At 41.9% G+C, this 27128-nt stretch overlaps 1 protein-coding gene across 1 annotated transcript in view; it reads right to left on the bottom strand.

Moving 5' to 3' along the window:
• Positions 1 to 2031: 2031 nt before the first annotated feature.
• The window catches only part of LOC108042975 (hornerin), a 96324-nt gene continuing 71227 nt past the window's right edge, over positions 2032 to 27128 (bottom strand). The window contains exons 4-7 of the mRNA XM_017121499.2: positions 26328 to 26379; positions 18689 to 19442; positions 16859 to 18601; positions 2032 to 2143 (exon numbers count right to left, since the gene is read on the bottom strand). Coding sequence (XP_016976988.1) covers positions 16910 to 18601; positions 18689 to 19321 — 2325 coding nt within the window. The 5' untranslated portion in view covers positions 19322 to 19442; positions 26328 to 26379 and the 3' untranslated portion in view covers positions 2032 to 2143; positions 16859 to 16909. The remainder of the gene's footprint in view (positions 2144 to 16858; positions 18602 to 18688; positions 19443 to 26327; positions 26380 to 27128) is intronic.

The raw sequence follows: 27128 nt of genomic DNA, 5'->3' as shown, positions 1-27128 counted from the left end.
CTTTTCGATTTCAAAAAATTTAAGCAACTAAAACAGTTTTAAAAATTCAGAAACAAGTACCAAAAAGTTGAGCTCTAAAACATGTTTATTTCGGTTAACAAAGTAAAACAAATTTTAGCTTTCTTTCTGACACCTTTCTTAGAAAACATTTCAAAAAGACCATATAATTAGAGGTTTCGCCACATCCGTCTAACATATCCAACATCCCCAGTCCTTTGTTTCGAGGAATTATTTCTGGCCGAGGCTCGAGGTCCTGCAGTTGGCATTTTAACAGCTCTTTTCCCTCATTGTTCAAGCTGAGTCGGGGAAAAGGGGCTTTTGTTTGGCTAGGGGAAAGTTTTCGAAATGGAAATGAAATTCTTTACAATGTTTCTCTATAGCTGTGCCTGCTGTGTGTGTGTGTGTGGGGGTGTGTGGAGGTGTGGAGGTGTACATTTACCATTTAACATTAGTATGTATGGGCTTATATATGCATTTGCTTAAGACACATTTTTCAATAAGTAAGTAGAACAACTCGCCAACTGTTTCGATTTCAACTACATGCACATAAATTACAGATTTACTTTTGTGGGTTTTTTGTTATAAATGCTTTCCCATCGATTTGCTTTTCTTTTTGCGCTCGTTGCGAAACTCGAATTGAATGCAAAAAGTTGACAGGCATTGACAAATATTTTCTTTTGTTTTTCCTTGGCATTCGTATTCGATTCAGCCCTTTCGTCTGCTGTTTGTGCGTCAATTAAATTGTTTATGTGTCCAAATTTATTTACAATTTGTTTAACACTCAGAGCTTAAGTTACCAAAAAAAAACACGTTTTATTAAATATTCTTTTTTATTAATATTAATATTCGTATAGGTATAATCCACAATCTTTACTCTATGTACAAGCATTGCTAGTTTATAAATAATAAAAAAAATCGTATATATTTAGATTTATATATGTTTAATGATCATGTTCGCTTTACGCGTAGACAACATGGTGGTGCAATCTTCTAGATCTAGTCTCCACGTACGTCCACAAAAAAAATTATCGCCCTCACGTATTTCTAGTCGGATGCAATAAAAAAAATTCGCTTTAACATAGTTCGTATGTACATGAATAAATATATGTATATATATATATGTGTATAAATATATATATACTTATATATTTATATAAGTGTGGGTGTTTTGTGTGTGTTTGCGTGGGGTGAGTGCGGGTTACATATATTCCATATAGACATATGCCTAACATACAGTTAATTATATAGCGGTGCCAGATCTGCCAGATGGTTAATAATACATATATTTTGAATATATATATTTATCAATTCTGTGCTTAGTAACGATTCGTTTAAAATGTTCATCGGCCGCCAGGAAAAAAAACTTCGATATACATATATTCAACATACGCAATTCGTTCATCGGTAATCGGGTATTGGTTATCGTGTATCGCTTATCGTCTATCGCCAATCGCTCTAATCGTTCAGTTTCTGCCTCTTCAGGGGGGTATTCTTCATCTCATCCTTTCTATTTCTCATATGTGCTAATTCTGCTCGCCTCCAAGCGACTTCATCGTACTTTCTTTCCCATTTCATGCATTTCTTTTGTAGTTACTTTGTTGTAGGTACCTTGCGTTTCGCTTTAAAGTGATTCCGTATCTTATCCGTATACCATATACCGTCCTCCCCCAAAACCCCCTCCCCCTTACAACATATCCGCTATGGAGCCGTAGTGCTGTTCCTGGCAAATCGGACGACAGCACTCCTCCACGGCGTCGTACTTGTAGTGGCGTTTCCGATTCATCTGACTCCTCTGGTAGTAACTCCTCTGCTCCTCCGGATCCTCCTCCTCCTCCTCCTCCTGATCCTCCTCCCGATACTCCTCCCGTTCCTCCTCTTCCTCCTCCTCCTCCTCCTCCTCCTTACTGCCCATCTCCCCAGGATCACAGCCATCCAGCTCGAAGGGATTCATGCGATCCTGGGTGAGGGAGTAGCGATTCTGGGGCGGCTGCAGTGATGATGTGGACGATGACGTGGACGCTGATGACGTCAGCTGCTGATGCTGATGGTGACGACGGCTGCTGTGGCTACTGTAGCTGCTGCCGCTGTTGGGTTGGTGGTAATAGTGGATGGCATGGCATGAGGCAGTCTTTGAATTGTATTCCTGCAAGGGAGAAACGGACAAATTAGGTTAGTTTTTTAGTTTTATTTGGTCAATTATAAATTATAAAATTTGATATATTATTATTTGATTAATTATACTAAGCATTTAAAACCTTTATTTTACTTTAGGTTTTCTACATATTATTGCAGGCAGTGGCTTTTCATTTTCTTCTCTAGATTTTTCTATTGTGTTATGTTATTTTTAGAGCAAGTAAAACAGTTTTATTTTTAAAGCGCTAATTGTTTATAACCAAACTATAATTTGATTATATTTTTCCCTACCTATATTATCTTGGCATAAGAAAATGAATTGTTGGACTAGTACAATAAATAAAATAACCCAGCTTTCTTGATATTAAATAAGTGAAGAGAAAACCTCATCAAACTGCTAAACAATATTCAAAATAAAAAAAATGTGTATTTTAATTAAAACTCTCCAACTTAAAAAATACCAGAAACCTGTGTGTTGAGTGAATAAATAGTGTGTAAACTATATCAAAAACATCGAATCAAACTCACCCTGCTGTAAAATTAGTTTTCGCTTGTGTAGGGTTTTATGTAAATAACTTTCATATTGCTTTATTGGCCTTTAGTTTGATTTGATTTTTTTTAAATAATACTACTGCTTTATTTTGTGAATTTCATGGCATTTATTCAGCTGCACTTTGGTTTGGAAATTCAGCACGAATTGAAACCTTAACCGATTGAACTGTGATGCCATACAAGTTCAACAAGTTCGGGCTTTTGGTCAAGTCAAGTGAGGAGATTCCCGCAATTGACTTTCGGCAGCTTCTTCTTTTGTCTACTTCCGCCCCCCCTCCTTTCACCAAACCCCCTCCCCTCCGCTCCCCTCTTACCCAACACACTAAATTCACTTCCCTTCGGTCGACTTTTCCTGAACCAACTGAATATTGTCTGTGCTAAAATTTGTTGCCACAATTTGTGCAACAAATTTTGTGCTGCTGCCTTTGCTTTTGGCTTTGGCTTTTGGCGCACTGCCTCGACATCTGTGGCCGTGTGTGTGTGTGTGTGTGTGTGTGGAGTGTGTGTGTGGAGTGTGTGTATGGGGTGTGTACAGAGTGTGTGTGTAAATAACCAACATAATGGCAGAAAGGTCGCATTCTCATAAAGTTGGCGCTGACTTTCAGGGGTATCCTGCGCTTCCCTGCCCTTCGCGTCCTTCGCGTCCTTCCTGTGTTCCGCATATTATCAATAAATTGCATCTGACTGCCAAGCAGACAACAAAACGGTAGCCCTATCTGCACAGCCCCCTTCACCTCATACCCCCCACCACCCCACACCTTCTTTCTGAAGGACCATTTGACACCCACCACCCACAATATACCACCCACCTGACTAACCCGTTATTAAGCGAGAGCTTTAACACTGAAGCGAAATACCACACGTCGGGCTTAGGACACAGAAATTCCCGCCATAAATACTTGAAATCTAAGGTATTCTTTCCAAAAAACACACCATTTTAATTTGAATATTAATAAGTGCTAAATGTTGTAGAGTTTTAAATGCCAAATCATGGCACTCAATGCACTTAGTAAGCATTACAATTTTGTATTTGTTAAATACTGCGGCTATCCGAAATTCTTTCCTTATTATTTACCATTTTAATTTAAACATTAAAGTGTTCAAAATGTTAAGTTTAGTGAATTAAATTTCAAATGTTCATGAAATTGTATAAACACGGTTAAATGCGAAATAAGAGCACTCAATAAATTCAGAAGTAATATCTGTTAATATCCAATTACAATTTTGTATTTGATAATGGGCTTTGCTATCAGATGATAATTACTGAGTTCGTTTTTGCAATCCAAAACAATTCAAATTCTAGAGCCTGAAATGCATATGCAATTCAAACTCAACAGCAAAATGTAAACCAAATAAGGTTAATTTGCCAACAATACACGGTGCTCCTTAAATAATGTTCAAATTCCAGGCTTTTCAGTCTCATTTTCACACAGTGTACATGTAATATGGGCTTGGTCCCTTTTGCACCGCACCTTGTTCTAATTTATTTATTGTTGCATGCATGTGCTTTTATTGGGCGTCCTCCATCCAAGTGGAGGACTGGAGCAGTGGTGTCCAGTCCACCGCAATATCGGAGCAGTCCGGTGCTGCTGGACTTTAACAATTATGTTTCTGGCCCGAGGGGGAAGGGGGGTTCGGTCAAAGTCAACAGTGGGCGAAATTTCTGACAATTTGATGCACTTGTCGCTGGGTGGCCCACCATTTGGTGCCAAAGTTATTAAGCACTTTTCAGGGGGGATAATTGGGGGGCGGAAGTTAAATACAGGATGAGCTGACCCAAAATGGACCGAGTTTTAAAATCGACTTAAGCAGGCAAATGTATTTCGAATATGCCAGCACATGCTGGAAAATGCCATGCAGAGGACAGAACAGAACAGAACAGAACTGAACACCCTTTCCCTTTCACCTTTTTGTTTCAAGTTTATTGATGTCGACGTGGGTTTTCATGCCTCAGCAGAGGGTCGAGTGGGAAAAGGGGGGGAGGGAGGGGTGAAGACTGGGGGAAAAGGGGTGCAGACTCGTCTGCAACGTGACAAAACCCATTATAGATGCGACCGCAAAGATAACACTCGCTTTTCGGTCCAGACTCGACTTCTGATGGATGCCCAAACACAAGTGTCAAGCCTTTGGGTTTGGGGTTTGGGTGTTTCGGCTGTTTGGGTGTTTATTTGAGTGCGGGAAAAGGTGGACGAGCTGGCAGAGATGGGAAAGGTACTAATCTTTGGACAGTCTATAACCACCCATAACCAAAAATCATAGTACCATACAGAGTTTTTTCAAATTAAAGTAATAACCTCTATTTAGTTTATTTACTTAAGTTACCTTTGTATCACTATATAAATTTCTACATAAAATAACAATAATTAGGGCCTTTTTTCCTGATATAAGGTCCAGCAAATAAGTACCTACATATATGTGTACCCAAAATATTTCCACATCACCATCACTCACTGGTGAAAAGTGAGAGGAGCGGCGCTCCAAAGTTTCCATAAATTTCATTTTGTAACCATCAAAAAGTTAAGTCAACGATAAATTGAATGGCTGCATGATTGACTGAATGAATGAATGAGAGGCTGTGATGGGTGCTGCAAGTGGGCGGTGGGTGGTAGGTAGTGGGAGGTGGGCGTTGGGCGGTGGGGCAGGTTGCGGCTGTCAGTCGCTTGTCGGCCATTGTGAGGCTCGTTGCGTTTCGGCCAGACATCAAAATCCACAAGCCGGTGCAAAAAAAAATTTGGGAAAAAATATGAGAGTGCCAAAGAGATAAATGGAGCAAGGATAAAAAATGCCTACAATCCGAGGCAAAAAAATGGCACAGCACAGGTTGCTAAAAAAATATCTAAGCCCATTAGGTTTCGCATCTTAATGCACTAATGGTTTTTGAAAATAAATATTCCGATTAATATATGCAGTTTCAGTGCTATTTCTTTCAAGTAAATTATGATATTGTCGTTTGGTTGTTTATTTCTTCCAATGATTATAAACGGATTTGTTTGAGATATATTTTTGTACCCTTGCAGGGGATATTATTATTTTGCTGAAGTAAGCTTCTATTCTCGTCTATATAATAATAAAATTACCCAAACGGCATTTATATCTTATATTATATAAATGTCATGCTTGTCCAGACTGAAATAGGAATTTCAATCAAATTATGCAGTGGTTTTGGGTGTAAAAAAATGTGAAATTAACTATTAAATTGAAATGGAAGTACGAGCCGGAAAAAAAAAGCCACAACTATAATATCGACCACAACTGTATTCGTGGTGTGTGCGTAAATAAGCGTCAATATAAATATAAAGCAGGCGACAACAACGATGCCAAAAAGTCAAAAGCCGTCAAAAGGCATCATTGAACCAACGGGATAGGGGCGTAGCCTGAGGGGGTGGTAATGGGGAGAGGGGGCGTGGTCGAGGTGAGGTGGCCAACACCTCCATAAAGCGATTGTCTGCGTGGGCGTCGCCTTTTCGGCCAAAGAGGCGTGGCACCGACATGTGACAAGTGCCCTCATGACAACGTCATGGCAACCCCTCTCCCCCTCCCCCCACTCCCCTTTTTCCACCTGATGAGTAGGTAAAAGGGGGGAGGGGAGGGGGAAGCACCTGCCCAAGCCAACAATAGTGCGGAAATATTAAATCTGCGCGTCAGACGAAACGAGTGAAGGCACAGAAGAAGAAAACAATTTCGGGAAAGTGAAAATATTCGGGTAACAAAAGTGGGGTCTATATACACACATACATACATACAAACATAAAGGGGCGACGAATAAAAAAGGGGCGGTGAATAACTGAGGGTGAAAGGGCGTGTTAAGGTCTTTATATAAATTGCAATAAATGCGAATTGGGTCGTAAGCAGCATTCAGTTTTAGCGGCGACAGGAAGGCAAACTTAAAACTGATTATGTATTGATGGGTGATGGGTGGAGATAATCAAATGTATACAGCACCATCTGCCGTTGTTACAAAGGATCATTTTTAAAGTGGGGAAATATGAATTTGATTGGGAAACTCATTGCATATGGTTAAGGTGAGGTTGGTAGAGTGGGGGGAAAGTGTGTAAAAAAGGGTTTTGTAAACGATACAGATGTGGAAATTTGGGGGTTTCTTAAACAAGGTGTATTTATGTGATGGTATATTTGATATGTAATAAAGTAGACTGAGATAAGTGTTAAGAAAAGGTTAATAATTGGCTCTAATATGCCTTAATAAGAGAAATTAAACATAGTGCATAGTATCTTGCTCACGCAAAATAATGTTTTTATACCCTTGCAGAGGGTATTATAATTTTGGTCAAAAGTGTGCAACGCAGTGAAGGAGACGTCTCCGACCCTATAAAGTATATATATTCTTGATCAGGATCACCTCCTGAGTTGATATAGCCATGTCCGTCTGTCCGTCTGTCCGTCTGTCCGTCTGTCTGTCCGTCTGTCTGTTTCTACGCAAACTAGTCTCTCAGTTTTAAAGCTATCGAATTGAAACTTTGCACACACCCTTCTTTCCTTTGCACGCAGTATATAAGTCGGAACGGCCGGGATCGGCCGACTATATCCTATAGCTGCCATATAACTGATTGATCGGAAATGCCATAACTTTCGTGTTTGTAAAGTTAGGAAGCTGAGATTTTCTATGGCTTTTATATTTGGCCAATCAATCCGACCTACCAAATTTCATAAGGATCGTCCGACTATATCCTATAGCTGCCATATAACTGATTGATCGGAAATGCCATAACTTTCGTGTTTGTAAAGTTAGGAAGTTGGGATTTTCTATGGGTTTTATATTTGGACAATCAATCCGACCTACCAAATTTCATAAGGATCGGCCGACTATATCCTATAGCTGCTATATAACTGATTGATCGGAAATGCCATAACTTTCGTGTTTGTAAAGTTAGGAAGCTGAGATTTTCTATGGCTTTTATATTTGGCCAATCAATCCGACCTACCAAATTTCATAAGGATCGTCCGACTATATACTATAGCTGCCATATAACTGATTGATCGGAAATGCCATAACTTTCGTGTTTGTAAAGTTAGGAAGTTGGGATTTTCTATGGGTTTTATATTTGGACAATCAATCCGACCTACCAAATTTCATAAGGATCGGCCGACTATATCCTATAGCTGCCATATAACTGATTGATCGGAAATGCCATAACTTTCGTGTTTGTAAAGTTAGGAAGTTGGGATTTTTTATGAGTATTAAGAATGCATTATATGAATAATTTTGGAGAATATAATTTACAGAGTATTCTGCAAGGGTATATCAACTTCGGCTCCGCCCGAAGTTAGCTTTCCTTTCTTGTTTTGTATGTGTTTGCATACTTGATATGAAATAAAATAAGTGCTGTTAAATTTGAATATTTCTTAATGAAAGAAGTTTTTTGGTCTTTCTTTGTTAGGTACATTTTTACCTTTTAACCGAAGGGGATATTTGTTTAAGTGTTAAAATATTCGATATAAAATTAAAATTAAAGGTTGAACAGTTTGCAATAATATTTTGTTATGAAATATTAAGTAATTTGTTGGATTTTAAACAGGTGGTTTACATTATAGTTTATATGTTGTTATGTTTGATAAACAATATAAGTGCTGTAAAAGGTTAAGACATTTGCTTTATTACCTAATGAAGGAAATGAAACACCTAAGCACTAACTTTAAACGCGCTACACCATACTTGAGCTCCATTAAAAGTTCTTATAAATGAGGGCAAGTTATGGTGGGTCAGTTGCCCCCCTTTGCCCCTAACCCCCCGCCCATCCATCAAATAACAAGGAGCAAAAATCGTTGCACCGCCAACAAAGTGCAGAAAGTGTTGCCTACTTTTTTGGGCGGCATGCACTTAAAGTCGCTTCAAGGCGACGTCGACGATGTTGTGCTGGGAAATTTCTGACAGGTCATAAATTGGCGCAACGGGCGGTAACTCCACACCACCCCCCCTCCCCTTGCATTTCAGAGGGACGTCTTTGGGGGGGAGGGGTCTGTGGAATGCCTTTGCCAGCCCCAAATACACACACAATACAATATACACCAGCCAACCCAACGAAACACCCACCGAACGAGAGAGATACATATATTCTGATGACCAAATGTCGCCGTTGTCGACGTTGTTTGTTCGCTGCTCTCCGGCAAACAAAACCAGACCAAACGAAATGAAAACGCATTCCCAACAAGACGACGACGACGACGATGACTATGACGACAGCAGCGGCGCTTGCACAAATATAAATAAAGGTGTGAAGCGGGGCAGCGCAACAACAATGGCCATAATAATAGCAAGACCGCAAGTGGCATTCTGCCGCCGCCTTCATTTACATATATACAACGTGTGTATTTTTTACAGTTAATGAAGCGACCAAGGACCAGCGACCAAAGTATGAAAAAACAAGCCAAAAGCAAAGCAAACAAGGAATGCCAACTACACGCGCAAAAAATTTGAGAATAAACTTTAAAAAGATTCAGAAACATTCAAGTAATAGTTGTTACAAGTATTTGTAAAAATATCTTAGGAAAGTAATATTTACCTTAATTTTGCAAATCAAAGGATTTAGAAAAGCAATGGTATGAAAATGTGGGTTGCAGGTACCTATTTTCATATTTTGTTAAAAATTTGATCATGAGGAACTATTAAGACCTTCTGTCTTAAATTCGAAATGAACTTAACTTAGGGTAATAATTTCACCACTTGTTACTCATTCATTTCTTTATGTATTTAATGTATTTCACATTTTTATTAAAGGTAAGTCCCATTTTCTAAAATAATTAAAGTGTTTTTATGCAAGTTAAACTTGTGTTAATTTATTGTCATTTTTGGGGCACCGTTTTTGGCAAGTGTAATCAACGCTTTGGCACCTTTCGTCCACCTGCCTCTCACCTGGTTTTCTAGGGCTTGTTTATTAGCCAGCGCCGTGGAACAACAACAACATTGGCAAAATGGCCGCCGCCGCGCTTAATTGTGCGGCCAGCAACCGGAACCGGAAACTGATTGTGCGGTCTGGCAGGGACAGCCACCTCCCCTTACCTCTCACCTCCCCTCACCTTTCACCTTTCACCACCCACCGCCCACCTCCACTTTCCACTGATTTGCAACAAATCTCATTCACGTTAAGCGAACGCGATTTCGCAGCGTTTTTAGTCGCGCTGGCGGCTTTCCAATCAACGCATTTGACATTTTGCCACCCGAAAACCATCAAACCCCCCCACCTCCGCCATCCTGTTTTCCACCACTCACCACACATTGATTAAGCAAAGGAATGGGAATGGAGTTTTAGGGGCCTACGTCAATCGGTTTGTTTGTTTGCCAAAAAATTGACTTTGAGATTCTATTTCTGTGTTTTTTGCACTGCCTTGTTGTTGTCCTTTTTTGTTTTTAGCGTTCTGGCCCTGATTGATGGGCTGAGATAAGGCCAGTGGTTGGGGGTTTGGTTAGAGGATCTGTCGTTTGCATTTAACAGTCGCAGCAACGCTTCTTCTTGGCCAAAAAAATAATAGAAAAACAAGAAAAAAATCACGATGAGTCGCGTTCAATTGAAGCTGCGCCTCTGCCTTCCGATTTTCCCGCTTTCCATCCTTTCTCGTAATTGATGTGTCTGCGTTGCGTTTTGTTTTCCGTTTTCACTTACAAGTTTTCCACTTCTTTTTGTGCAAGCAGAGTCGGAAGTCCCAGAGAGTTGTACATCTCTATTATAACTTTCATGGTGAACGACGATGGCCGTGAAAGAAGAATGTAAAAAAGGAATATCTGAAGACCATAAGGATTATCCTATTAAAGTCCATAGGGATTACCTTTATATTAACAGGGAAAAAACTAAGGGAAAACTGGGGCACTTAAATCGGAGTTAAAGTCAATAACATGGCTTCCTATGAATATAAGAGGAATTCATGCCACAAGTGCAAATCTTTTTAAAAAAATCTCTACAAAATCTTCAATCGAAAGTCATTAACGACTATTTTTAATTGCATGTTGTCTCTTTATATTCTAACAAAAATGTATACAATTTAAAATCAATCAAAAGAGTACCCACACTTAAACAATTTGATTCTAATTTATTAAGGCATGTATGCGAGTATAACCAATTTAGCCGCCTTAAAATCAAATTGAGCAAGTGAAATCATTTGCAGGCGAAACCAAATTAAATGAGAGTTCTGTAACCCACATCAATTACGAGCATTGCGACTGAATTTACCTAGATTGGTAAGTCCTTGAAAGGCGTCTGAATAAACCTTTTGACAACTGCGTCTCATTTGGCCATCGAATTGATTACGCAACAAATGTCCCATCTCAGCTCAGTTCATCTCATCTGGCATTATCAATTGCTCCTCACGCACGTTTGCCCGTTGTTAATGTTAATGCAGTCATCAGCTTAGGGCCGTCGAACAATGCCCAAAGATTCGGTCTGAAGTCGTATTCGTATTCCCAGTACCCTTCCCCGTTCCCATCCCCTTCCCTTTCCCCGTTCCCTTTCCGAATTCGAGGTCCAAAAGTCCAACCCCTCGATATTAAACCACGCACAACAACACCAGCTGTGGGCGCAGCGAACCTCAAGTCGATAATTTAATGGTCTCTGCCATTTAATCTGCATTGAATTTATTATCTTGGAAAAAATTAATCTTGATATGTGGCCGGCTTATGTCGGCGACGAACTCTCCTCTCCTCTATCTTTCTCTTTCTCGCTGTAGAGCGGTACGAGCGACTGACGAAAATAGCTAAAAAGCCGCGACAAGCACGCGCCGCACCCCCAATTCACCCCCCAACCTCCCTCCTCCCCCCCTACACACACACACACACTACGTAATTCCGCCTTGAATATCTCATAAAAATTTGCAATTGTGCGGGTGGAGTGTCTCTAAATCTTTAAAGAATTATTTACTACAGTTTTCGTCTTAGACAGCGAGTGGTGGGTGATTTTGGTTAGACAACCCCCAAAATCCAAGGAGTACTCAGACACTGTGTGCACTCAGAAAAACATGTTCAATTGAAATCGGACAAAATAAGTATATTATATAAAATACAATTAATTAAAAGAAAACAAAAGTGAATAAATACATATATATTAATGTTCTTTTCCAATGAATGAATTCAGTTTTAAACTATTAAACCAAGTAAATCTTTTTTTATTGTTATTATAAGTTTAATCCTATTTCTCAATTGCTTATGATTCCATTTTGTTTACAGGTTCTGTATAGAGACTAGAGTTAGTTCATTTGATATTTGTCTTATCTAAAAAAATATTTAATGTCATGGATGTGGAATTTTTTGCGGTGCACTTGTACACGAGAACGTATGACAGGAGCGCAGGGCGGACAATGTCACCACCAGCTAGTGCTACCGTTGAGCCACCCCCAAAACCCAGTGTGTGTTATTGCTCTACGCCTGGCATTGTCCTCTGGCTCCGCCGTTACGCCATTGTCCGTCCGTCTGTCCGTCCTTCTGTCCGTCCGTTTGTCCGTCCGCCTGTGTCCTCAGCCATGCCGTTCCCCTGGACAATCCGCTGGCTTGGCGCCTTGCCAATGAAAGGAGCAGACCAAGGAGTACGAACCAGACCAAGCGAGTCCTTGTCCTTGCAAATTTATTGTGTTACCCACGCGACTTTGGCGCCAGCGGGTTAAGGTTTGCCTTCGCTTTCCTTCCACTCAGCTACACTCGCAGAAATACTGCGCATTGGACTTCGGTGGATAGAATGGTTATCCGGCAAATACGCATCAGTTTAATGAGACGCGAAAATAAGCTGTTAATGTCAGAAGGACACTAAAAGCAAAGCGCAATTCACAAAAGGAATTTTTAGGGAATATTGCAATGTACATTTAAGTTAAGGCATTCTTAAAGCGCATTAAAAATAGTAACTAAAATAAATGTTTTCCCATGCACTTGTCTTCTACCCAATATTTAAAACTATTTGCCATTATTAGAATGCCATCTGGTTGGTCTACATACTAAGTTTAAATTACTTTTGAACTATTTTTGCCTTTTGAAAATGGCATTTAATTGACCAAATAATTTGATTTGTTCAAATGCCATTCTGCATATTTTTTTGTTATATCAACTCAAATTAATGAATAAAAGGCATTCCATAAATGTAGACTAATTGAACTAATTTGTTTGATCACAGAATGCTTAAATAGTGTTTTATTTATTTTCCCTTTTCAACTTCAAGTGGAACTTTCTCTTGCCGTGTAAAGAGTGTTGTATAAGAATAAGGCCTGTTGGCTTTTTTTGGCTGCCCCTAAAATTTCCTTCTCCAACCCCTTAAATCCAGCATGCCCCTTCCACATCCGTGGCAAGTTTAACAATTTCGATTTGAGCGTCATCGTCTCGGGGCCTTCATCATTCAATTTTTAATCAGTCCGGCGCAATCTCGCCGGGAAAAGTCAACCAGGAACGTTTCATTCAGCCAAACTTCTGACAAATTTCCAGCTTGCCCCCGAGCGGAGTGCCGAACCCTGACCCCTGACCCCTAACTCCGGTCCCTCGGATTCTCAATCCCCGCTAGCCACCGCTGTTTAAATAGAAATTTTGTTCATTTGAGTATTTTGTGTGCGGCTTGGCTTTTATTATGGCTAAGTGAATGTTTATGCCCGATTTCCCAGCACATGTGCCTCCTGCTACTGCTACAGTCGCCCCAAAATCCTTTGGCTCCCTCCTTATCTCCATTGTCCGGCTCTCCGGAATCCCCAAATCGTCGTCGGTCTCCCCGAGATCCATTTTCATATTTGCCCAGAGCAGAAAAGCAGACGTTTTCCCCCATTTCCCACATTTTCCCCATTTCGATGTAGCTCTGATTTCATTTCAAGTTCCTTTTCCTCTTTTTCCGCTCTTTTCCCTTTGCTTTATTAGCCGGCGCGCAAGTTTAAAATGTTTTATTATTGTTGGCTACATTTAAACGATTCTCGGTGCAAAGGGAAATGGGAAAGGGTTACAATTTTCCCCCAAACGACAAAAAAAAAAAATAAAATAGGGAAACAGCAACCGACTGAATGACTGACTGACTGACTGTCAAATCGAGTGTGCACAAATCGTTTGCAGATAGACTTGCCCAAGGACCAGTTTTGGGTCACATATGAGCCAAGTATCCGAATCGGAGGAGGGATTGGGATAGAATGGGAGCCCGAGGGCTGGGGTCAAGGGTGAGATTCTAATACAGATGATGATGATGAGATGTCTGGGCTTGTAGCCAAACTTGTGTCTGGAGTACCCAGAAAATGCTCACATCCCAATGGCCACAAAAAATGAATGCCTTCGACAAAGTCGTCTTAAATAAATGAATAGGATAGGGAAAGTGGAATGAGGGTCAATTCTACAACTACTATTACTCATCTATATTGAATGGAGACAGAAGTTTTTGAAAGGAAAACCTTTAAAGAAGCAAGGAGCTTATAAAAAATTTGAAAGTTACATTTAGTTCATATATTATTTTGTTTTGCAAATATCTATTATATCTAGTGTGGCAGTTATGTATTTCTCTTCCTTTTAAAATTGTTTGGCTTACTTTATTTTAATTCAAGACTTTTTAAATTCTTTTTTAATAAGTTACCAAACATGTCTGTTAAAGCCCCAATTCAAGGTGAATGCTAGGAGGCGAATGAATGGCCCAATGCAAAATGAACTGGTTGCTGAATGAGTGCTCGCATTCTTTTGGCCGATTTCATAAATGACTCCGGAAGTTTCTTCGCAAAAATGTTCTGTGCGGGGAGCGATTGAATAAGAAGTGCTATATACACATATATAGCATACATGGCATATATTGCCGGGACCTCCTGATCCGCACACCCGTGCACTCGGTCACTTATTCATGGAGCGGCAATGGACCATTCATACACACTCGCTCGCTCGCATATCATGCAGCCATTCATTCAAACGGCATTGAATGCAGTCGAGTTTCCCTTTTCAGAGATTTCGCCGCCCCCCTCCCCCTGCCTCCACCGCTTTTCCAGCCCAGTTTTCCCTCCACGTCCTCCAGTGTTTGGCTTTCTCCCGTTGCGTTTATTTCACATGCTACTTAACACCCGAGGCAAATTAGTTGCGCCTCGGCGCAGTTTCGAATATAAATCAACACGCGGACAACAGCAACAGCGGAACAACAACATTGAACGGCAAAGGAAACGGTTGCATAATTTAAGGAATCGATGCTCTTGATACCCTGTTTTTATAAAAGGTTTTGGAAATTCTGAAAAGGTCATGACTTTGGAGGAAACTACTTAGGAACTACTTAAAGAATCTGACAACAAACAGAGCGATAACAAATTAAACTAACCATTTGCATGTTTCAAAATCAGTTTTTGTATACCTCTCTTTACTAAGCAAATATGTAGGTATTTATCCAAATTAAAGGCAGTTAAAAATGTAATTTGCAAAGGTTAATTATTATTTTGCCAGCCATCATACCCTAAGGACTACCGAGTAAAAATTGTTTTCCGAGTTTTTCGCAACAGATTTTTTATGGTCGCCGCCGAAATGCGAGAAGCGCAGGAAGAGCGTGCACCCTGCGGCTGCCACACATGTGCGACCCTGCCCCCGAGGGCTGAAGTGTGTTGCCCTCCCACTCTCCACTTTCCACTTTCCACTTTCCACGTCCCACTTTCCCCTCGACGCACTCTCATTGCATCCCCTTGCGAACCCTGTCGAATTGCATAGGGCATAAAGCATCCTTGCACTCAGAAAAAATACTACGGATCTTAAATGTTCCAAATTAATCTGTATTTTAATTAATACAACTTTTTTTCTAACTATGAATACTTTTACAACTTAAAAGCTACTAATTAACTAAATTAATACTACAAAAAAAAGTTTATTATTCGATATTACATTATCTAAAATCACTATTTGTCTATATTTTCAAAACTTCGAAATGACCAAATAAGGATTAAAATAAAAGTTATATAACCATTAACTACATTGAAAAGTCATTCTTAAGTTCATTGAACAATAAAAATACTAATAATTAATACTAAACTAATTGAAATTGGTTCTAAATGTACTTATTTTTATTCTCAATATTTATTTGCAGTGGAGCTTTGGTTCATACGCACAATTGTGCAAATTGACAGATTTATAACAAAATGCAATGAATAACGGTATTATTCACACACCGAAAAAAAGACGGGTGGGGGGTTGGAAGTGGAAGAAGGAAAATAAAGGGGGTGTTAGAGAGATGGCTGCATCTTTCGGTCTGCGAACATTTCAACAGGCGCCTTAATGCTCTGCACTTCGCCACCCCTCCCCTCCACCACTTACTTCTACTGTTTTCCTACCCATTTCCATCTCTTCGGGGTAATCCCCGTGACCAGTATAAAAATGGGGGCATATGTGGCCCCGGAGTATCCCTCACCCAAAACAAAAAAAAAACTGATGAGCGATGCGGATTAGCCCAGTTTCAGTTATAAATGAATTCTTCTTATTTTTCGGTCTGAAGAAGATAAAAAAAAATATATATATATATATATATATGTATATATATGTGTATAGGGGGAGGAAATCTATGAAGTTCAATCAGTTTTAATTGATTCATTTCGGCGGAGAAGGGATGAAAACATTTGCCCGCTTCGCCCGGGTAATGATGATGTCGGGCCGCTCAGTTAATAAATTTATTATCTTGGGAATGCGGATAGTCCTCGACCCCCTCCACCCCCTACCCACTACCCCCTCCCCCTGCTCAGATCTCACTCGGATCTGCTTCCTCTACAGCGGAAGTATCTCGTTGATTGTGAAATGGAGCGACGTATAAGCTATATGGCCATGGCCGTGGCTGGAAAACGGGGCCGCAAATTTATTATGATTAAAGTTGAAAAGTTGAAATTGATGCCCAAAAGCAGTCGGCATATATACTATACATATATGGGAGTATGGCAGTGAAAGAGACGAAAGATGGAAGTGGAAGTTGGGATTGAGTGGTGGGGGTGGGAATATCGAGATGGCGACGGAGATAATCATGGCAGATGATCTTAAATGACAAAATGGCCATAAAAAGTAATCAACTATTGAAAGGGGTTAACCACAATGGCAATCACAGCGATGTGTGTGTTGTGTGGGTATGTGATCTGATTTTCCATGAGAAGTTATGGCAGATTGAGGCAAATGACTTGTGATTGCCAAACTGCTTGAGGGAATGCATTTGGTTTTGCTCTCTAGTCAATATGATTTAGATTATAGGATTAAAATATTTAATTTACTACTAGCACTCACCATAACAATAGTCCATTTCTTGCAAATGTGACGCAGCGCCTTTTTGTAGCATCACGGTTTCATGGTCCAGAAGTTCTTTTTGGGTTTCGCTCCGGTGGACAAGGCCACATTACTGCTGCTGTTCATGCTGCCACCTCCCATGCCGCCCATTCCGCCCACGGCCACGCCCACTCCCGGTCCGAGGCCCACGTTGGAGCCCATGGATCTGCCCGAGGCGCGCTGCTGATCCGCCGAACAGCGGCGTGGATAGTTGAAGGGTGACAGCGAGCCACCGCCGCCGCCAGCTGCCTCGTGCATCATCAAAGCACCACCACCCACACCCACACCACCGCCGCCTCCGCCCACGGCCAAGGTCATGCCGATGCCCTGATCCTCGCCACAGCTGGCCATGCTGCTCTTCGAGGTCGAGGTGCCCGAGGCAGTCGAGGATCGGCAGCTGCGCAGGTTGTGCGGCAAGGTGTTGTTGTTCAGGCTGTGGTGGTGCTGCTGCTGCTGCTGGTGGTGCAGCGCCTGCTGCTGGTGGCTGTGCATGTGGTTGTGGCTGTGCTGGTGGTGGTGCAGCGGTCCTGTGGGCGTGGCGGACTTGTAGTAGCGCAGACTCTCGTTGTAGCTGGCCCCGCTGCTGCTGCCGCTGCCACTGAACCCGGAGTCGAGGTCGCCCTCGTCGAACTCCGGATTGATGCAGCTGCTGTGGCCGTGATCCTTGAGCTCCATGCTGTTCAGCGTGCTGGACAGGTTCTCCAGGCTGGCGTGCGAGGCGGAGCTCGAGTTGGAGGTGGCCCCGGCACCGGCGGCCCCGCCCAGTAGTCCACCCCGCCTCGGTCGCTGGGCGGTCTTAGAGGGACCGGCCGCCGCGCTGGATGCCACCGATCCGCCAACTGCGCCGGCGGACACGGACACGGACACCGATGTGCCCAACGGCTCGTCGCCGCCCAAAACGTGACTGGGACTGACGTCCGGCGGTGTGGGCGGCATTATCAGCGCCTCCAGCGACAGATTCAGCTCGTCCAGCACCCGGAAGTGGTTGTGCTGCACGCGGCGTTGCTCCTCCTTCACATTGCCCGCACTGGAGCCGCTGGCGATGCGGTTGTCGGAGAGGACCTTGCGGATCTTCTGGTCGCTGACCTCCTCGTACAGGTTCTCGGTGGTGCCGTAGCGGGTGGTGTACGTATGCCGGTCCCGCTCCTCGGCACTGGGCGAACTGGAGGTGGACTGGCCACCCTGGTTGTGGGTGCTGCTGCTCTTCGAGCGGAAGCTCTTGGCCAGCAGGGCGCGTATGGAGTTCCTCGGCGGGCTCTTCGAGTGGCCCTGTTGGGCCTGGCCATGTCCCTGTCCCTGCCCCTGTCCCGATCCCGAGCTGGAGGAGCCCGATCCCTGGGCCGGCGGCACGTTCGTGTGGCACTTGGCTGCCCCCGGCTCGTAGTAGGCATACGAGTAGACGTGATTGAAGGGCGCCGACGGTGCAGCTGCTCCCGAGCCACTGGCTCCACTCGCTCCCGATCCCGAGGCTGAGCCACCGCTAGCCACTGCACCACCACCACCTCCTCCACCGTTGAAGGCCACGTGCAGCGATGGATTGGAGGCGCCACCGCCGTGCGAGGGCGTGGCACTGCTGCCGCTGGGCGTCATCACGCCGGCGGCGAATCCGTAGTCCAGCGACGAAGTGGACGACGAGGACTGTGTGTTGGTCGTGGGCTCGAAACGTTCCATGGTGGCGGCTATGTTCTTGCGAGACCACTTGACCTGGTTTCCGAAAGTGCAGAGAAATGAGATGGGAGGGAGATTAGTTGGTCCAACCGTGACTGATGAACCCGACTGATCCCGACTCACCTGCTGCTCGACGTCCATCTTGTGGTTGCTGCGCCGACTGTGACCCCTCCTTCGGCGCTCCGTGAACGCCTCGCCGTGCTGGCTGCCCATTAATAGCTGGTCCCCGATCCCGAGGCCGTTCTGCGAGGAGGCGGACGAGGAGGAGGGCGCCGCCGGCATGCAGAACTCGATGCTGTCCATGTCGTCGGGGAAGATCAGATGCGAGCCCACATGTCCTCCCACATGGTGGCTGCTGTTGTGCGAGTGCGGATGGCCCATTGTGGCGTGGTTGTGGCCCAATCCCAGGCCGCCCATTCCCATGCCCATGCCTCCGTGGTTGTGACCCATGCCCATGCCGTGACCGCCGTGGTTCAGGGTCATCTGGCCGGGATGCTGGTGGGAGGCGGCCACCGCCCGCTGGCCGTGACGCATGGACATGGAGCCACCGCTGGTCAGGGAACCGCCAGCACCACCGCCGCCACCACCACCACCACTACCACCGCCCATTCCCGGCGGGGCACTGTGCACCGCCACCGACGTCGTCTGGTGCTGATGTGGATGCGGATACTCGTTGGCAAACTGCGGCGATACACAGCGATTCTGGAATTTGGCAGCTGTTGCTGCACTGCCTCCACTGCCACTGGCCGGATACATTGTGGAGTCAATATCTAAGTCGATCTGGCGAGTTTCTCTCGAGGATTCTCTCCCGGGGGCGGGAGGCGTGGCCTGCTTGCTTCTCGAAGTTTTAGCAGCAACAGGAGTCGTCGAGCATCATCTGTGGAATACGGAAAGCCATTAATCAGCGTGGAAAGTGGAGGATGGTCAAGGGTGAGACAGAGACGGAGACAGAGATGGAGACAGAGATGGAGACAGAGATGGAGAAAAATGCTGGGGGAGATTCAGAGATGCATGACTGACATGCCATGCCAAAATCCCACAAATAAAAGCTGGAATTATGAGCACCACACAACTCCACGACTCGCACCCGCAGTCGATTCCAATTTATTTATGCGCAAACATTGTTGCCACACTAAGTGGCGGACGGGATGCACTTCGAAAAATACCCAGGTGGTACTGAGAAAAAGCTAAACAAAAATGCCAACCGTTTTCTAAAAGGTATGACCATTTTAAATATCAAATTAAACGATTTTAAGGTTGGTACTTTTGTATTAACGTAAGTATCTTCGAATTGTTTGTTTTTTGCATAAGGACCCCTAACAATATAGGAATTCTATAGAATTTCCCATTTCATAATACCCAATACAAAAAAAATACAAAAGTATTACAATATTGAATATGAAATTAAACGATCCTAAAGTAGGTACTTTCGTATTGAAGTAAATTCTTCCTTATTTATATGCAAAACTTTAAGATTGTTTGTTTGTCACATTTAGTTAATTAATTATTTCATTAAACCCTATAATTTTTTTTTTAATTCCTCATAGTAATTTCGAATTGCAGACATATTTTTTCTGAGTGTTGGCAAGGCACGCATGTAAAACATTTGGCGTTGGCATGCCAGGTTCCAGTTTCGGTTTCAGTTCCAGTTCCATATCCCAATGTGTACAATTCCCCCGGTTTGTGAATCCCCTTGCCAACTCCACCCCTTCCTCGGCCCCTCCCCCTCCCTTCAACCTCCCCCACCCTAACTAAATTGTGGCCCTTTCTCCACGAAATGCCATAAAACAGCATTAAAGCTATTAACAGTCAAAGGAGAAATGAGCCAGCCGGGCTGAAAAGAAGCAGAAGAAGGCCAAGGAGGAGTCGGGAAAAAAAACGCTAGTGACGAGAGCCACCCTTGCCTCCACCCCCCCCCCTCCCCACGCTCACCCCCTTTTAGTGCGTGGGGGGAAAAACATAAATCAATCAGAGGGCAGGCCGCCCTTTATGAGTGCCCCAGCGTGTGTCCAAGATAATCCTAGAAACAGACTGACAAAACCGGAACGTATATGTAATATATGTACACATAAGCACATGCACATGTAAGTCCAGCTCAAGGCCAAGTTTTTGGGGGCTATTAACGGACAGAAAATAATAAAACCATATCAAATATCGACTTAGGATGCGATGCTTATATGTTTGTTTTTCTGAGTATTATTAAGACGTCAAAGTCCTTATTTACTGCATAAACAAATAATAATAACTTTGAAGCTATAAAATAAGAAAAACAAGTCATAAAAGTGAAACATACATATATGAAATCATATATTCTTAAAAGCTTTACTTATGGACACACTTTTAAAAGCAGAACTTGGAAGAATTAATTGTGATATGTATGTTTTTGAAACTTAATTTAAGAACTAAAAAGAATTATAAACAACAGTAAGATATTGTTATGATTTTATTAATCCAAACTAGCTATATCCGAAGTGTGGTGACGATGGAAATAGGTTCAGGCTATTAGTGTTCACACCAAACTCTTTCGTTGAAACGCCTCTCCGCCCCTTTTCTGTACGCCCCCAAAAAGGGGCGGGGCAGGAGGCCAGAAAATCCAAATGAATTTCCCTTCCTCTCGACTGGATTTTTATTTGTGTTTCTTTTTTTTTTTTGGCCCTCACTCTGATTGATATATCAAATTGATAGCCATCCGCTGCTATATAGCCAAATGCCCATGTTGCTGTTGTGGGAACACCCAATTTCCATTGCCCGTAGATATTTCTATTTCCCCCACACCATCCGGAAAAGTCTAACGCTATCTCGCTTGTATGCCCATCTCTTTTCCACTTAACAAAGCTCGGAAATGTTTGCGCCTTTTTTGTTTTCACCTTTTTTGTTAGCTTTGTATGTTTGGCTTAGAGATGAGTTCATTCCGTGATTTTGAATGTGTCACGAGTTCATCAGTAATTTCAAAAAAAACTTTGAAAAACGATACAAATAATCATAATTAATTGGTTATAATTTATTGGTTATGGTAAAAATAATAATTATTCCCTTAAATGCGGCAATCACGTTCTCACCTTCAGCTATGTTTTCTAAGATTTTTTCGCTGTTTTTTAGCTTTGGCTATTTCCTATTTGGCTTCGTTTTATTTTGGACGATTGCATTTCACATGCAAATTCTAACGAGTTGTTTGTGGTCTTGCCGAGGCGTTGCCAACAAAAGTAACAACAAATGCAACGCAAAAAACCATGATAACACGGCAACAACAATGACAACAATATGCCGTTTATTTGCTGCATTTTTGCAACATTTTGATTTTGCCTGATTGAGTTGTTTCGAGCACTATAAACAAAAAAAAAACACAAAAAAGGAAATTAAAAAAATAACATATTGATATGCATTTTTCAATTAAGATTTGGCATTGGGTTTATCAAACATATATGCACTCGCAGATATCCTTAAAAATTGATGATTCAAAGTGCAGAAAAAAAGGCAGAGTTCAAACAATCAAATGCCTTTTGCATGGTTGTTTTATATGCATATTTGAATTTGTGCTATTAAGGAATACAAACTTTCATGTAAATTTGTTAAATTTATTTGACCAAAGTTCTTGGATCACATTAAATGGGTTTCCACCTTAAAACGTCGATATCTTTATGGACCGATCTGGGCTATGAAAACAATTCTTCCTTACACTTCGTAGAAGGGCAACCACTTGCCTAATGCAATTTTCGAATGCAAAAGCCATAAAAATATCTATTTTAATCGAACACTTTGTAGAACGAACTCTTCTTGCAGCATCTATTTTCTCAATTTTTTTTCCTCTTTTTTTTTTGCAGGTGAGAGGAGGTGGGCAAAAGCAATTTAAAGTCTGCTGAATCTTGGCTTCATCCTCTTCCTGTTACTCCTTTTTGCTCGGAAAAGAGCAGCAGCTGCAGCTGGAGCAGACCAGGCCCAGAATGTATCTTATGGATACCTACTCCAGCCCCCTCCCCCTTCCCCTCCCTTTTGCTCACCATTTGAATGCCTCAGCTGCCTGCTGGCAATTCGATTTCATGCTGCAATTTAATTTGCTTCACTCTGGCAGCACCGGCAGCATCGATTTGAAAAGCAAAAGTAACTCAAGGAGAGCTATACAATTCGCCCCCACAAACCACCATCCAACCACCCCCCCCCATCCAAGACACGCCCCCTTTTGGATAGCCCCACCCCGCCCCCCGGGGAAAAGGGCAACAGGTTTGGGCGGGACTCATTAGGCGGCGATCGAGTGCTAGGAAAGAAGAGCACACGAGTCGACGGCAGTCGGTTGGTTTGTCATTAACACATTTTGTGCATGTTGTGCATCATTAGAGCGCCAGACGAGGATGATGTGAGGTGGTGGCTGCTGGATAGAGGATGGCGGATGGTGATGCCAATGCCGATGGAAAGGCCGATGAAAGGACAATTACACTGCCAGAAAAGCCACTGATCCAAGGGCTATTCAAAGGCAGAATGCGAAAAAGTAGGTGCTTTGTAGACTAATCATAGTTTCCTTAAAGGCTATGAAATTACAGCGAAGAAGTCTTAAAAAAGGCTCTTATATCTTATCTTCTAGAAACCCTTTTAAGAGTTTTTTTTTTAAATTGTAGCAAAATCATGAAATCATATTTTAATAGTTCTCAGTTTGGTAAATAATTCTATTCTATATCTATATCTACATATATATTTTTTCTAATTTAAAATTATAATTTAAATTGTGGCAAAATCATGAAAACTTTTAGTTTGTTATTATTAAACAAAATGTTTAAGGTTTAAGACCTAGTTTTTAGTTCATATGTGTAAAGAATTTATAGTTATATAGGCCTTCATCTTTGTAACTGGTCAGCACTTGCACATTTCTCTCAGTGTAATCGTCTCACATGTTTCGTTATTTCAACAATGCTCCTGACACGTGGCGTCTGCAGTTGGGCCACACACAACCATTTGGTTCCCCCTTCGCTCCACCAACTGAAATTATTCATTGATGTCAATGCCAAAGAGGAGATTTTCCTACCCACTTTCCCCCCTACCCCCTCCCAATATTCCCTTTTTGGCCCTGTGTGTTGTTGCCTTGAGCTCTGATGCTCCTGCTTTTCTGCTCCTGCCTTTGCTGCTTGGCATGCATATGAAAATTGGCCAATTTGGCGCAGCGTTTGGCTTCACTTTGTAGTTGTTGTTGCATTGTGTGTGCGTGCGTATGTGCCGCCACCCCTTCCACATCCCACACCCCCCCAACAGACCCTGTAACACCATATACACGGAGCAAAATGATCATACATTTCTTAGTTAGGATTTCTTAAGCGGTCCCGTTTATTATGATTTTACTTCAAATGCATATGAAATATTTGATTTTAAAGCTTTGTACTTTTATTTTACTTTATGTATATTATTTGAGTATATATTATATTCATTAAGTATCAATTTTCTATATATAACTAACCTTTTGACAACATTTCATTTTAATAAATTATAAATCTTAGTTACTTTAAATGCCTATTTTGTAAGCCCATTATTTATTAATAAGTTACCATTTTTAGTTATCCTTACAAAAAAAATATTAACCAATGGAATATTAAGCAGGAAAGTATTAAATATTGATACTATGAGATGATCTTTTTGTGCTGTGTATGATTTGCAGCCGCTCGCCATTTTGCCTTTTGTTTCCTTTTTAGTGGCGTCCTCCACGTAATGACTTTAATTAACATACATACACGAAACTTTTCGAGGGCGTCGGCACAAGAGGGCGTGGCTGGCACGGGGGGAGGGGGGGATCACTCAAGTGGAAGCTTTTTTTGGCCAGAACCGAGAGCAGCTACAAAAACACCCAAAATGTGGGCCACAACTTGGTGGCCAATTGCAGCTGCAACAACAAATTCACGAACGGCAGCAGTAGCAACAACAACAACAACTAGAACAACAACAATCTCGACCAGCTTCACCCGTAACAACAACAACAACAACAACAAACCCTTAATGAAAGGGAAATGCATTCACCCAGCTGTTTTTCTTTCCCCTGAAGTGGGGCATTGCCTTATTGGATAATATTTGACCAAATGAGTGTGATAATTGGAAACGAAAAATTCCAAAAATATTGCAAGCCAATAATAAAAGAAATTGGGTTTAATGAGAACAAATAAATATTACATTTTTCCACATCTTTGATATTATTCAACATGTTTGGTAATGAATGATAGTACTTAATAGGATAGCCTTCTTGCGAAAATTGGATTTGTTTTTAGGTTTCTTTACTAAATTAGCCATAGGCCACTGAAATCTGTTTAATTTGCAATGGTGCGGTTACGAGAGGTATCTTGGGTTCAAAAGCGACCTTAACCTACCTACAGTTCAACACCCGATAATCGCTTCGATATTTCTTCCGCCCCCTCCCTCTGACCCACCTGTAATTCATACAACTCATCGAATATTTGATTTCCGGGCTCCTTCATCAAGTCGAGTCCCCAGTGCCCACTTGCCCCATGAACTTCGACCCACAACTCCACTTCCTGCCCGCTTTCACTTCACTAATCTGCCCACCACCACCCCCATTTTCCACCCATTTTCCACCCTCTCAGGCAAATCTAACCAAATGCCAACACAAATTTTGTTTGCCTTTTGTATTAGGTTGACAAAAATCAACAGCCAAGCGGGAAAACAGGAGCCGAAAGATGAGCAGGAAAATGCTGTGTGAAAATCTTGTGGAGGTGGGGGGGTGGATGGTTCGGCAGATTGTTCAAGAGATTTATGTTGGCACTACGCCCACAGCAGAGCGAGATAGATATAGGACGGAGAATAAGAGGCAGCGAGCTGTTTGTCTTTCGCAAATGTTGGGCAATATTTTGCGGTAAAAGGTGAATTTATTAGCACTGAAAGGGAGTGGGTTCATTTACAGTTTGCCCAGGAAAACCTCACCCCTTTTCCCTTCTCCACACAACATATTTTAATCCTGCTAGAACTAAATTCTAAAACTAGAGGCTGGGACTAGGGTCGGCTTTCCAACAAAGATTGATCGTTGCTCAACAATTAATATGTAACCCTCGCATAACTATTTAAATAAAGAAAAAAATAATCATTTCAATCCCTCGATATTTCCCACATTTTCCTGTGTAAAGATGTGCTTCTTATCGACCAATGCTGTGGCAATTTAAAACACATTTTCCCGGCCCAAAGATCTTGACAAATCATAAACAAAATGCTCAGCGGACGGCGGCCAGCTGCAGATACGTTTTGTATCTTTTCGGAAAAGCCATGGATACAAAAAAAGAGAGACGAAAGAATAAAAGAAAACCTCTTACCCCCAATCACAATAAAAAGCCACACACACTGGCAGACGATGAGATGCATATCAGAAATATTGAGCTGGAGATGCTGATGAAGAGACAGTTAAACACACGCACACTGGGAGAAATGGGGGACGGGGGGATTAGTTGGGGGACCACAAGATACGTATCTTTCGGATTGTTGCTCTTTAAATTTCCCTCTCTATGTTTAGTGCGTTAAGCCGATTTTTTTTTGGGTTGACTTTTTTGTGTGTCTGTTGCGACATAAAACACAATAAAAGTAAAATAAAAAATCTGGGTGATGACATGGGCGGGGGGTGTGGTGGGAGGGATTGTGGAGACAAAGAAACTTTCATGTCAACGCTATCATTTTCGAAATTCCAATAAGTTTAGTATCAGCGAAGAAAAAGGTTCTGCTGGATAAAAGATTTCCCCGGAAAAAAAAGTCTTGTCTCTCTTTTCCCTCGAAGTGTTTTTCCACTTACCGAAATTTTTAAAGAAACTTTCCAATTACGCTTTTTGCTCCGAATTTTGAACCTGAAAATACATACAAAATACGAGAAAATATTAGTACTGAGTTAAAATTTAATTAGCATACATTTTATGCAGACCATAGAAGAAAAACTCTAGAAAATGCCCGAAAACAAACTCCATCAATGATGGAAATGCTAAGGACTCCGTCAGAAAAAACGACCAGCAGCATTGTACATCAAATGTGACTTACAATGTCGGGCCAAATGAAATTTTCCCCTTGGTTTTCCTTTTAGCTTTAGCATTTCCATCATTTCAAAGTCAAATGTTGGATAAATAAAACAGTTTTCTGTAGTTTATCCTCTTCCTTTTTCGATTTTTGTGTGTGTGTGTTTTGGTTTTTTTGTAGCTTTTCTCAGAATTCATAATTGAATGTTTCTCTCAACTTTTTGGGGATGATATGGGATTTGCAATTGAATTAAATTCTGATGCCGTTTGTCTATGGAACTTTGCCTCGGCTTCACTCGATTGGCCCCAGATTTCTGGGATTCCCGTTTTCTGATTGAGATTTCTCGCAGTAAGCAAGGATAATTGTGGCTAGTTGGAGCCAGAAAGAGTTTGCCAAGTTTGGGAATGTATTTCAACTGCTGTTTTATTGAAGTTTATTGTGGGAAAATATAGCTTTTTGGTAGTAGAAAATTTTAGCATTATCCTCTACAATTGATAAGCACAGGAAAACCGAAGTCTTGATTAAATAATGACAATTCAATTTAATAAAAAGTAGGAAAAGTATAAAAGTTCACCTTTAAAATGTT

This window comes from Drosophila rhopaloa, unplaced genomic scaffold (genome assembly GCF_018152115.1).
Source record: "Drosophila rhopaloa isolate 14029-0021.01 unplaced genomic scaffold, ASM1815211v1 contig_3, whole genome shotgun sequence".
NCBI lineage: Eukaryota > Metazoa > Arthropoda > Insecta > Diptera > Drosophilidae > Drosophila > Drosophila rhopaloa.
This window is presented reverse-complemented; position numbering and strand designations above follow the sequence as displayed.